The sequence below is a fragment of the Crocodylus porosus genome, unplaced genomic scaffold (assembly GCF_001723895.1).
Source record: "Crocodylus porosus isolate Cpor-Errol unplaced genomic scaffold, CroPor_comp1, whole genome shotgun sequence".
Classification (NCBI taxonomy): domain Eukaryota; kingdom Metazoa; phylum Chordata; order Crocodylia; family Crocodylidae; genus Crocodylus; species Crocodylus porosus.
Genome location: NW_017728932.1, coordinates 8,853,702 through 8,866,261, shown reverse-complemented (window position 1 = coordinate 8,866,261; position 12,560 = coordinate 8,853,702). Strand labels below are relative to the sequence as shown.

The 12,560-nt window shown below is 43.8% G+C and overlaps 1 protein-coding gene across 1 annotated transcript in view; it reads left to right on the top strand.

Moving 5' to 3' along the window:
* Positions 1–6,052, top strand: part of LOC109317073 (tricarboxylate transport protein, mitochondrial-like) — a 6,423-nt gene extending 371 nt beyond the window's left edge. The window contains exons 2-9 of the mRNA XM_019545535.1: positions 1,409–1,516; positions 1,666–1,765; positions 2,410–2,548; positions 3,343–3,427; positions 3,637–3,741; positions 3,989–4,104; positions 4,478–4,551; positions 5,411–6,052. Of these exons, the coding sequence (XP_019401080.1) occupies positions 1,409–1,516; positions 1,666–1,765; positions 2,410–2,548; positions 3,343–3,427; positions 3,637–3,741; positions 3,989–4,104; positions 4,478–4,551; positions 5,411–5,525 (842 nt within the window). The 3' untranslated portion in view covers positions 5,526–6,052. The remainder of the gene's footprint in view (positions 1–1,408; positions 1,517–1,665; positions 1,766–2,409; positions 2,549–3,342; positions 3,428–3,636; positions 3,742–3,988; positions 4,105–4,477; positions 4,552–5,410) is intronic.
* The last annotated feature ends 6,508 nt before the right edge of the window (positions 6,053–12,560 follow it).

Genomic DNA, 12,560 nt, shown 5'->3' with positions numbered 1-12,560 from the left:
CCCAGCCCAGAAGCCCCAGCTCTCCTCTCGGGGCTGCTCGAGCCCCACGTGAGGATCTGAAGAAGGGCGCCGCTCTCCACAGATTCGCCCCGTGTACAAGCGCTTGCTGGTGGTCACGCCCGTGCTGCGTTACCGTCAGGATTTGGGAGCGGTTGCCCCCGTTTTGTAAACTATTTCATGGATGGCAGTAAACTCATGCGTGGACATGCCTACTGCACGAAGGCTTTTGATTTTTGGAGGGGAAGGGGCGCTAGAATCGGATGTCCTTTCCCCGCCAAACTATAATGGACTCGGGAAGGGGCAGATCAGAGCTGAAATGGCTTAGGCAATCGTCAAGCCTTCTGGACCATGGTGTATACATGGGAGGTCACCAGGATCTGCAACACATGCCTAGGCTGGCTAGATCTTCCATCCCCTTTACTGAGACAGCGTCCAAAGGCCAGGCTGAGTCCAGAGCAGGGGTGGGCAGTTATTTTAGGCGGAGGGCACATACTGAGTTTTGGCAAGGCATCGCGGGCCACTTGACAGGCAAATATTAATTTTCTAAATTTTTTAAGGGCCCCGCAGGCCAGAGAGAACGGGCTGGCGAGCCACATCTGGCCCACAGGCCGCATTTTGCGCACCCCTGGTTCAGAGCCTCCATGGCTGTAGTGATATGCACCTCCAGGAATTGAACCCAGGTTTCCCACAGGGCAAACAAGGCTCCTTCCACTAAGCCACAACAGGAGGTTCAAGTTAAAATGGAAACTTAGCTTAAAAATAGAGATTTTCTCAAACGGGCATGTGCTCAGCAGTAGGGGATGGGGCCTGGTCCTGCATGCAAATGCTGAAGTCCATGGCAATCCTGCCTTGAACTGCTGCAGGAAAAAAATCAAGCGGCATGGAGGTCTTGAGAAGGATTTCTGCCTGCCAGTGAGGACTGTCAGGTTAGTGAGAAGCCTGACACAACATATACCCCAGCTCGTGAACGAAGCATGGCCCCAGAGGCTGGGGGGCACGGTGATCACCCGCAGGCAGTGGCAGCAATGGCAGGGGTGTGACAGTGGTGTGCTCTTACAGGCGGCCACGGCGGTGTTGGCGGCGGGGGGTGGCAAACGCTGACCAGTGGACAGGAGTTTAGTTCAGCAGTAATTCCCCAGTGTCAGCCTGGATCTGATCTTTTTGTCTTGGCTGCTTGTTTTGCAAGTTATTGGGCAAAGCTAATGGCTTTTGTGCTTTCCTTCTAACTTGGAAGTGCTTTTAGTGTCGCTGGGCTTACTGCATCGCTCCCAAGCTTGTTAGCAAGAGTCTTTGCAACGCGGTCTTGGCAGAGTGGGAGACAGTAGGATAGGGTACGAGGTTTGTCTGAGTTCAGTCTTTGTTTCCTTAAGCTAAGAACATAATGCTTCTCCATCTGTTTTTTGTGCAGGTGGCATTGCTGGAGGGATTGAAATCTGCATCACTTTCCCCACCGAATATGTAAAAACTCAGCTACAACTGGATGAAAAAGCAAACCCCCCTCGGTACAGAAGTATTGGTAAGATGCAAACTTCCACTGGTTTTGCATTTAAAATCTCAAACAAAGCTTCTAGTAAACTATTTAAGCAGCATGCTCAGTACCTTGAGCATTCATTTAAAAGGTAAAAAACTGCTTATTCTTACCAAGGCCTGGAAATTGTCTTCCAGGTCACTGTGTGAAGCTAACTGTGCAAGATCATGGTGTCAGGGGTCTGTACAGGGGCCTCAGCTCTCTGCTATATGGCTCGATTCCAAAATCTGCTGTCAGGTAAAGTGATGGAGACTTTATTATTCGTAAGTATTGTCAAGATATCAGATGTGTGGAAGGATGTCCTATGATAAGAGGATGAAACCTGTTTTATATAGAATTTATCTATCATTCTCAAAGTGCTAAATGAGACTAGTTTCGTGGGGAGGGATTTTCTTTTCCTTAAGTGCTGTGAAGCACTCTGTGCAATTCTCTCTCAAGTCCCACTGGATTTGCATTGGCTTTGAGATAATGACTTCAGTGCCTTGTGTTCTGAAAGATGATGATTAATGTTGGAACTGGTAGATGTGTCATTTGGATGGATGTCCAAAAAACCCTTCTTCAAAATCACTTAAATGCACTAGACCTGAAATCCAAGAGTTAAAAGAAATATATCAGCTCCCTGATTGTATTAGCTGTTGCTCATAAGAATAAGATGCCACTTATGCTTAAGAGAAGAGGTGAATATCCATTTTTGCCTTGTGTTACTGACTGCTTGCTGCACCTCGTAACTGGGATGAGAAGCTGGGTTACTGATTTTTAAATCTCCCTAACTCTGGGGGCGGGGAAAATAAAGCCTGAATACTTCTGACCTTGTCAGTCTGCCTCATTTTTATTTGAGGAGATCTGTGGTGGAGAAAATGAAACTTGGCTGTTCTCTGCAGGTTTGGGGTGTTCGAGGTACTCAGCAATTACGCAAAGGATTCAAGTGGGAAACTGGACAGTAAACGGAGCTTAATTTGTGGCTTGGGAGCTGGCGTAGCAGAAGCTGTTGCAATTGTCTGTCCAATGGAAACAATAAAGGTAGGCAAACTTAATCCACAGGTGCTAGAAGTTCATCTACACTGTTCTTAAGGTTTGGAATCTACTACTCGGTGTGCGCGTCTATGTGAGATATTTACTGCAAAGCTGTCTAGCTGGCTTTGCAGTAAATGTTTCGGCATCTCTGCAGGAACCCTGTTAGGTTGCAGGAAAATAATAAACCCACAGCAGGTTATTACTTTTTATCCTGCTGCAGAGTTTTGTGCGCAGCAACACACATGTAGACCCTGACCCAGCTGGCTGGGGCATGAGGGTGTTTCAGTGCAGGGGATGTCTGTCTGCTGCCTAGCCCCGCATAGGATCACCCCCTTGGCAGCATGTTGAGCTGGGTTGGAGCAGCCCTGAGCGCCAGGCTGGCCCCCACCGGACCACCTGCCAGCCAGGGCTGCTCCAACCCAGCTCAACATGCTGCAGTCCCGGGCACATGTGCAAAAGGCACACCTAGGAGCAATAAACTCCAGTGCCATATGCACCGTAGCTTCTTGCCCTGTGCTGATAGCATGTGTAGATGCTCCCTCTATTAACTAAATAAGCTTGCCCTGGCTCTTTAGTGTGTTTTGAAATGTTTAATTTTTACCTTGTGCTATTTGACGCTGCATAGGCCAACTCAATGTAAGCTACGCTTACGCCATAACATAAGTGTGGAATGGTACAGGGTTCTCAAATGCTTTAAATAGTGGATGGGATTTTATTTTAAATGATGAGCTAAAGGATAATAGTCATAGCACAACTTTTAAAGTTCATTTTGGTTTGTTTGTTTTTTTAAATTCTCACAGGTGAAGTTCATTCATGACCAATCCTCTCTCAACCCAAAGTACAGAGGATTTTTCCATGGTGTCCGTGAGATTGTGCGGGAACAAGGTATGACTCTAAGCATACAATTAAAAATTGAAAAACTAGTTTTATTCTATTTTGAACCTAATGACATCAGTTAAACGTGTCAGTTTTGAACAAACGGTCACCTGTGAAATACCAGTTTGTTTTAGGAGATTGGCTGGTGCCTTTTGGCCATTTGATTGGTTTAATCAGCCTTTAATGATGTGCAAAAATAAATATCTTATCTGTTGTAGGCTTGCGTGGAACATACCAGGGACTGACAGCCACTGTCCTCAAGCAAGGCTCAAACCAGGCAATCCGGTTTTTTGTGATGACTTCCTTCCGCAACTGGTATCTAGGTAAGATGTAACCGGGATCAGGATAGCAACTCACTTCTTTTCTGAGAAACGGGTGATTGCTTAGCAGTATCACTTTTTAAATTTCCTTACAGGCAGAGCTATCCAGGCTAGATCAATACTGCCTGGTATTTCTGTTGATCACTTAACTTACTGTAGGCATACGTACTTAAAATTTAGAGCTTGTTTCTAAAAGTACTAGCATATATAGGAACACCCTGTCTAATTATTTCTCTCTCTGCTTTGACAGGTGATAATACTCACCGAGAGATGAACCCATTCGTTACGGCTGCATTTGGTGCTGTGGCAGGTGCAGCCAGTGTTTTCGGTAACACTCCGCTAGATGTCATCAAAACCAGGATGCAGGTAGAGATTGCTTAAGAGCCAGTAGTGCAATGCCTTGCTTCTCAGAAATCAGGATGCTTCCTCCACCAGCTCTCGTGCTGTCGTCTTTAATGAAACGGGAATCTCATGGCGTGGCCTGTTCCCGTGCAACCCTGCCACTTCATCTGTACTGCTGTGAATTATGATTCTGTAGTTTTATTTCCATTATTGTATAGTGATGTAAGCTGTAGTTGTAGACCACGTCCCCCCCTGTGCTCGGTGCGGTACAAAAACTGAACAAAGAGCTTACGTTTTTGCCTTTATGATTTTAGTACAATGCCATAAATACTCAACAGGGGTTTTTTGTGTGGTTTTCTTGGTTTTCCTCCCCACCATGCCCTGTCCTCTCTTTCAGGGTCTGGAAGCCCACAAGTATAAGAGTACCTTGGACTGTGCCTACCAGATCCTCAAAAATGAGGGCCCGTTAGCGTAAGTGGAATTCAACTCTAGTCTCTATATCAAGGGCGGGCAATTATTTTGGGCTGAGGGACGCTTACTGAGTCTTGGCAAGGCATCGAGGGCTGCGTGACAGGCAGCCGGGGACAGATAAATATTAATTTTCTAAATTTTTTAGGGGCTCCACAGGCCGGGTAGAATGGCCTGGTGGGCCGCATCTGGCCACGGGCCGCATTTTGCCCACCCCTGCTCTGTGTACATGAGATGCTGCAATGTTCCACGCTTGTGATGGTTACTACTTAGTTTGGTTCAGCATCTGCTTGTTTACCGGGTTGGCATTTATTGACATTTTCCCCAATTCATTGTGCTGGGATCTCCTCCGCACAGACACAGCCCCTGCCCTGAAGAGAGCAGTTGAGAACTGCCTCTCCCTGCCCAACCTCACTTGCAAACATTTAACTTGCACAGTTAGCAGAGAGGAAAAGAGAAGTATATTGCATAATTAAAGGTCTTTTGGGTGGTTGTGGTGGCTTTTGGTTTTTTGCTTTTTTTTCCAAGTTGGGGGATTTTTTTCCCCCCAGCATACTTCTGAAGCAACTCCATCCACACGATGAGAACTAGTTATCTTGCATCTGTAGGCAAATTGGACTGGGGAATTTAAGTCTTTTGCTTCTAATAGCTTAAACCCTGCTATACTTTCATGGTTTTTACTTACTCATTTAGCAACCCTTAACCCACTAGCATACTTAAGCTCAGCTTGCTTTTAAAATATACTAGGAGCTGATTTATAACTGAATACAAGTTGTTAAAACTTTCTAAACTGCTTTCTTTCCAAACTTTGCGGGGAGGGGGGGGAACTGCTTCTACTTATTTGTAACTCTTCTGCCGACAGATTTTACAAAGGGACGGTTCCTCGTCTTGGCAGAGTGTGTTTGGATGTGGCGATCGTGTTCGTGATTTATGAAGAAGTTGTCAAAGTTCTTAACAGAGTCTGGAAAACTGCCTGATGCTTTTCTGGCTTTGTCTGAAGGGGACAGTTGGACTGGCTGGTTAGCCAGGTCCAGAGATCTGAAAGAAATGTATTGCCAACTGTTTATTGTCAAAAGGTTTGTGAAAATGCACAGACTATCACTTTGAACTCATTCGTTTAAAGCAAATAAGCAGGAGCATCTAGCATGGCTGCTCTGCCATGGTACTGCACTTCGGAGCCGATAAGCTTGAGCTCATCTAGAGAAGGCTCCTAGAGCATTATTACTAACAACATGTATGCCTGGTCCTAACGAAGCTGAGATGACAAGGGGAAACTCCTCTTCAAGTGAAAGCACTGGGCTGGATGCTGCTGTTTGCACCACTGCATCTCTGGAGTAGCTTTGACTTTTCCACTCCAATGAGGCTCTGTGTAGGCTGGAGATATTTTAACTTAATTACAGATGTCTTACGTGGCTTCTAGTTCAAATAGTGTGAACCTCTGTTTAGACCCGAAAATAACTTTTTTTTAAACCTGGTGTTATAAATCATTTCACAAGCTAAACCATTTAAGTCTGCTTTAAATTTAATTAAGACTATCCAGGGGTTTTCAGTGGTGTCAGGGAAGATTTAAATAAACCAGCCGAGGGGAGGGGTAAGGCCTGAGTGACTTCATTAGATGACTCCGTGGATTTACAAGAGTGTTACCGAGAAATTGCCACATGGCAATTTGTGGGACAAAGAAGCACACTTTTTTTCCCCCATGCTAGTTGTTGGTGGTATGCAGCATACATACAACTATATGTAAATAGTGTAATTTTTTATTTGTTAATACCTGTGAGTTCACTCTCTAGGCTAGGAGGAAGCTGCCTACTGAGTCCCTGCTGTGGGGAGAAGACTGGATCAGAGCTATGACACCAGTAGCAATACTTGAAAAGGAGGTTTTTCTGGGGGTCCTAGATCTTTAGTAAGTAAGGATACAGTGCCATGGCATTTACTTAGGAAAGCTTATGTAGAATTAGTATGGTTTTATCTGAGTAAGAACTATGTATCCGGCTCTGTCCTGAATTGGGAAGGTAAAGGTGTCCAAAGCTGCTACAGTGCTTGACCCTTCATGTGCACTCCAGTGGCCAAGGCTGCACTTAACAGAGAACTAACCCCTTCATCTTAAAGCAGCTGCTTCCAACTCCTCAAAGATATATCGCTGAGTCCTGCTCTCCCATTTTATGAAGCGGAGAACTCCAAGGGCAGTTTCTTCCATGCTTAGTGCCCCCGATGTACTTCGTACTCTTCACGAACAGATCAACGTGACTTAAGGTCATACCTTTTCAGTAATCCTGACAAAGGGAACGAAGGACGGGCTGCTGGTTGTCCCCTTTAAGGCGGCATATGTCTCAGACCGTACACTTGATCTTCATGTGTGGTCCCAGATGATCTTCTCGGCATGGCGTTAATCATGAAGGCAGTTGGAGATTTTGGGGACAATACTGTATTAACTTTTTTTGTTGTTGCTGTGCATGTCATGGATGGATAGGAGAGGGAGACGTGCTTCTCTAATGGGTGTAAATACAAAATAAATGCACTGGAGATTAACATGAATGTAGTCAAAAAAACTCAGGCCAGTGTTCACTGTTTGTGCTGCACTTGAGAGCGGAGTTTGGGACGGGCAGAAGTGAAAGGATCGTGGACTTGACTAATTTAACTACAGCCAGAAAGTCTCATTGAACTTGATGGAAAGCTTTCTACCAGCTATAATGGTGTAGGGGAGTCTTTAATATGTGCCCTGAAGTTGAGGAAAGTAGATAATGTTTATATTGACAATAGCTTCTTGCCTCTCTCATCACTTGGCTGGAGCACATGGTGGGACTAAGCAGGATTTGGCTCATGTTCAACCATGGGGAAGATGAGTGAATCTTGGTTCAAAGCATTATTTCTCCTTGACCTTGACTTGTTCCTAGCCTAAGACCATAAGTCTCCTCTCGAGTTGAGAGCCAACTTTTGACTTTTTTTTTAAATGGCGTCTTTAACTGGCTATCGGTGAATAGTGTACTTGGCTCATCTACAGCGTTACTGTACCCTAATATAACAGGTACTGGTTCATAGCTGCAGTCACATGGCTCCTTTCCATAGCCACTGTTATCTTGACTGGGCAGGGTTGCTATAGCCAGTTGAATAGTTGCCCTATTCATTATGCCTGCATTTGCTACCTTGAGAAATGAATCATCACCAGGCACTGTAGTCTCTGAAGTTTCTGCACTGAACAAAAATGTTTCCATCAAAGCCACTTGCGTAGCTGCCAGAGTTCCTTAAGCCACAGTGATCCAGCTGTCTTAATCAACACCTCCCAGGGGCACCAGGTCAATGCTCTTGTTGAAACCCAAGAGCATTCAGCCAACTCTTCCTTCAACTTCAGGCTGCCAGTGCTAGCTCTGCTAACCTCTGCAATGCTGGCACAAATAACCAGCCTCAGGCTTTTGTGGCAATCAGGATTCCTCTTTGCTAAAGCCTGGATGTGACTCGCTGAGACATGGGGGGGTTTAAAGAGCATTTCTGAGGGGAATGGGAATTTGGAAGCAATGCACGAGGCGCCAAGTTGCTGTGGCTATGGGTAGCAGGCTCTGGCCCAATCAGCAGGAATAATGGCATGTTTTATATTTTCAGACCTCACACTTAACAAAATGAAGATCTGGAAGGGGAAACCAAGCCTGATTGGGAGATTAAATGCTGGTTGGAGAATAAGTAGCTTAGAAATGCTGGCAGCGGTGTAAAGTTGTTTGTAGGTTGTAGGACCTAATGTTGAATTTTATTCTTTAGCCATACTAGCTAACAGCTCATTTATTATATCTTTCTTTTTTTTTATAATTTTGAATCTCCACTGTACCAAAATAATAATACTAAAAAAAAATCAATCTTTTCGGTTATGGTAACTCACAGAGGGGCTCTTTACAAAGTTAGCAAGTAGAAATACTGTATGTGGGACTTCAATTGTAAAATACCCAGCATTGGTTTAATACATGAATTTACCAGTTAAGTGTGTATTAAACTTGCCCATTACACGGTGCCGTTACTAGTGAATGCTACGCTGATCACTGCTTGGATACTGTATTTATGTTTTAAGGAAAGCTGCTGTTCTACTGCTTGTGCCTTTTTTTCTGGCTAATATCTCAAAGTTACTGCTAGCTAATATTTCAGTTAATAATCTAGTTAATACTTCAAATTCTTTTTTTTTCACTGCTAAATAATTTGTTTACAAGTTCAAACTTTTTTTTTTTAATCTAAAAAAAAATTAAATAAATTAAGATGAAACAAAGCTGCCTACGGCTCTGTGTTCATGAATATAGTGAAGGAAGACCAAGAAAACAAAACCATGAGTACTTTTGGAAAGGGATAACTGCTTCAGGAGAGTAAACTGGACCAAATCTTCCCATACACCTGCACAGTCCTATAGGCAAATGTATGGAAATGAATTTGCAGAGCTGAATCAGCAGCTGAGCAGGCTGCACAGTCATCCATCCCCCTGAGTAGTTTCCAGCCGTTAGAGGTCAGTGTGCTACTGTCACAGCTTAGAAAAAGGTATGGTTGTGAACTATCCGTTCTGGGTACGCTGAATCATGGAAAGGAAGGGCTTTAACTTGCACACTATAAGGAAATGAAACTTATTTATCTCGACCCTGAGGAGCAATCGCAATATAACCAGCAAAAAACTCAGCCTTCACACCTCACTCCCAAGAGCCAAGGTCGGTGAGGTTGGGTACTGAACTGGTTGCAGTACAATCCAAAATGGAAAAGCTAATAGTTTTGAGTGTTTCAAGAACAAACGCAGCATGAACTGCCCTATCCTATGAAAGTAGAATCGAATAGCCCCTAAACAACCGGCTTGTTCTTTGTAAAAGTGATGTAATATCTCAGCTGCCTGATTCAACATAGAGTGGCCTGGAACCTTTAAAAGGACACTTGCATGCTTTATTTCAAAACCACAGCCTGCTATTTAATCAAGCTTACATTATTATTAAGCCTGATTAAATAGCAGGCTTAATAATAATGTAATATTAATGACCTCTATTATTAAATGTCCTTTCCTACCACCCCATACCTTCAAAGTAGGTGTTTCTGGCGCTGGAACCAAGGAAATCTATCAGATGGAGCAACTTAAATGCTTCAGATGCAGTACAAAAACATATTCAAGTAGTGCATGTCTTGTTTTAAATCAGATCTGCTTAGCAATTTTTGGCTCCCTAATCAAAAGGAGTTAAAGCTGCCAGTAAAATTTCCTTTTAGAGCTGGTTTGAAATTTTCCAATTTTTTTTGATCCCTGTGGAAATTTTGCAAAAAGGAACTTTATGTGAAAACGAGTCTCTCAAAGCACTGTACACAGAAGGTCAGTAGGATAAAGCCAGTTTTACGATGGGGAAACAGATGCAGACATGAAGCAGTTTACTTCTGGTCACCAAATGGCATAGGCAGGAAAAGAATTGAGGTCTCCTGAGTTTGTATGCCTATTTACAGATAGCACTCTACGGGATGTCATGTAATCAAATGGGCAATAAATCATTTTCCCTGTGCTCCTTAGATCCTTTTTACATTTAATAACAAAAGCATGGGAATAAAACCCAACGGCATGTCCAGAGCTACTACAGAACCGGGTACCACTTCCTCAGCCTATTGAATCGTACGGGGAGTTTCATTTTGGCTTTGTTGTTCAGTGAGGCCATATTAATGACAGCTGACTGATTTTTGCCTTGTGTGTGGCACATTGTTTCCCTTCACATTTAATGCGTCTCCCCATCAGTTCTTTTTCTAAATGGAAACAAATGTTGACATAACAGTTGCCATCCGTTACAAACACCACTGTATATAAAGTGCATTCCTGAATTCCTGGCGGTGGCAGCGGTCCTTCAGAGTAAAGGATGGTGTCCATCGGGCTCGATGGGTCCTCAGGTGACTGAGGAGCCCGATTCTGGATGCACACGTTCTTCAGCAATGGGGGCATGTTGTTGCATGGGGGACTGGGATTCGCAGCCCTGGGTTTTGTGTTAGGCCTCTTAATGATATTTGGTAAATGATGTGCTCTTACACAGTTTATGTATCAAAAGGATGTAAATGTATGGTTATGTTAAGGCTTGACCAAACTTCTCAACAGCCATTGAGGCAGGAGCAAACGAACCAAACTGCTAATAAACTTCTGAACTTTGTTAGTGGGAAATGCAGCGGGAAAATTGCCCAGGGAAGGATGGATTTGGTAGCTGTGTTGGTCTGAGACAAAAAGAAATGCAAAACTCTAAAAGTCTTGGTTCAGAGATGATACCTTTTATTAGTCCAACTAAGAAATCACAAAAAAGGATAATTTTTTTGCTATTTTTTAGCTGGGCTAATAAAAGGTATCATCTCTGAACCAAGACTGCTAGAGTTTTGCATTTCCAGGGAAGGAAGCTAATTTACTGACTAATGCACACCATCCAGGTTAGGATGCTCCAGTTAATAGTAAGAGCACAGATAAGACCACTCCTTTCTTACATGTTCCCAGAGTGTTAAATCTTGTCTAATTAACACAGACTAAGACACCTGGTTGGACTGGTTTTCAGCAACTCCTTGAAATGAAGGAGTTTCCCGACTGTTGCTAGGCTAAATACAATCTTCATACATGCTAGAGTCTCAGATGATCACTCAAAAAATAAATAAAGCTGTCCTTCCCGTACTCTGACTGCAGAGAGAAAGCAGGAAGAAAGCTTACATCCTGTATCCTTACACTCCTTTTCTTTGGCTGAAATGCTAAATTATTAGTTCTGCACGGTTACAGTCCATTTGGGTTGTTTCACCGGTCTCCCAGGCATTTAATGCACCATTTGACAAAGGAGTGAACACAGCAGGGTGTCAACTGGTTAACTGGCCAGTAATCAATTGATTCCTTCCTTGAAGCAGGTCATCTGTCTTTCTAATCTGTTTTACATTCAAACCCCTGGCAGCTGGAATGACAGCGTGCTGGAAACCATAAGCCAGCCCCTTTGCAACATTCCTGAGTCTACACCACCACTGTGGGTTTTAACATCTTGCACTTAGGTTAGTACTCTACTTCCTGAAGCAGAAGGGCTCCTTTAACATCTTCGTGAATGATGAAAGACAGCTGGAGCCTGTAAAGATCACATCTTCATCGTTGTGAAAAAGCTCCAAAATTTAGCTTCTTCTCAACCAAGCTTGAGAAAAAGGTGCAATGGCAGTAACCTGAAGTCATTCCAACAAGCTGCCAACAACTTTGCTGCCCATGGTCGGTTTTATGTTAACCCTCACTTACAGCCCTGATCTGGCAACAGATTTATAAGTCTACTTCCTTAGCAGTCCAATGAAATGGGCGGGGGGGAGACGCACATTTTCCTGAGATGAGAATGATTTTGGAGCGATGCAACGTATACGAATAATGTTCCTACTGTAGTGACTGCGATGGAAGTTGGCTCAGTATTACTCAAGGAATTACTAGTTACAGAACTGTGAGAGTCGAACCATAATCACGTTGTTCTGGCGCTAGACAGATGGGTTTCCTTTCAGAGCGTTTCATCAAGAGGAAGCCTTTGACCGTCACAGAAACTGAGACTTCACGACTTAGAACCTGGCTGGGCAAGCAACACCTGCAGAGTTACTTTTCAGCAAGAGTTTGGCCATTCAAGACAAAATGTTAAGAACTGAAGACAACAAAACGTTATGGGATAACTATGTGAGAGCCTGCCAGACCTCCGCCTACTTCTGATAAAGCTATGAGCTTAGCAGTAGCTGGGATCCTGGTCCAGTTGGATCTGATATTGCTCAGACATGCATAAAGGCTTTAAAATGTGCTTTCAAACTCTTTCCATTGTGATGTTAGCAACTACCTATCTAGAGAGTAGGATGCCCCCTCCGCCTCCCCTGGAACTGTAAGCATACAGACTCACTAATGGTGTTTCCTTATTCCTTTTCACTCTGTTAGAAAGGCAACACCTCCAGCCTTGTATTCACGTGTGCAATAAATAGATTTCAGTAGAGCCGAGGCCTGTGCCACACTCGCACTCCGAACACCACTGAACTTGGCCAGGGTTGGAACCTGATCC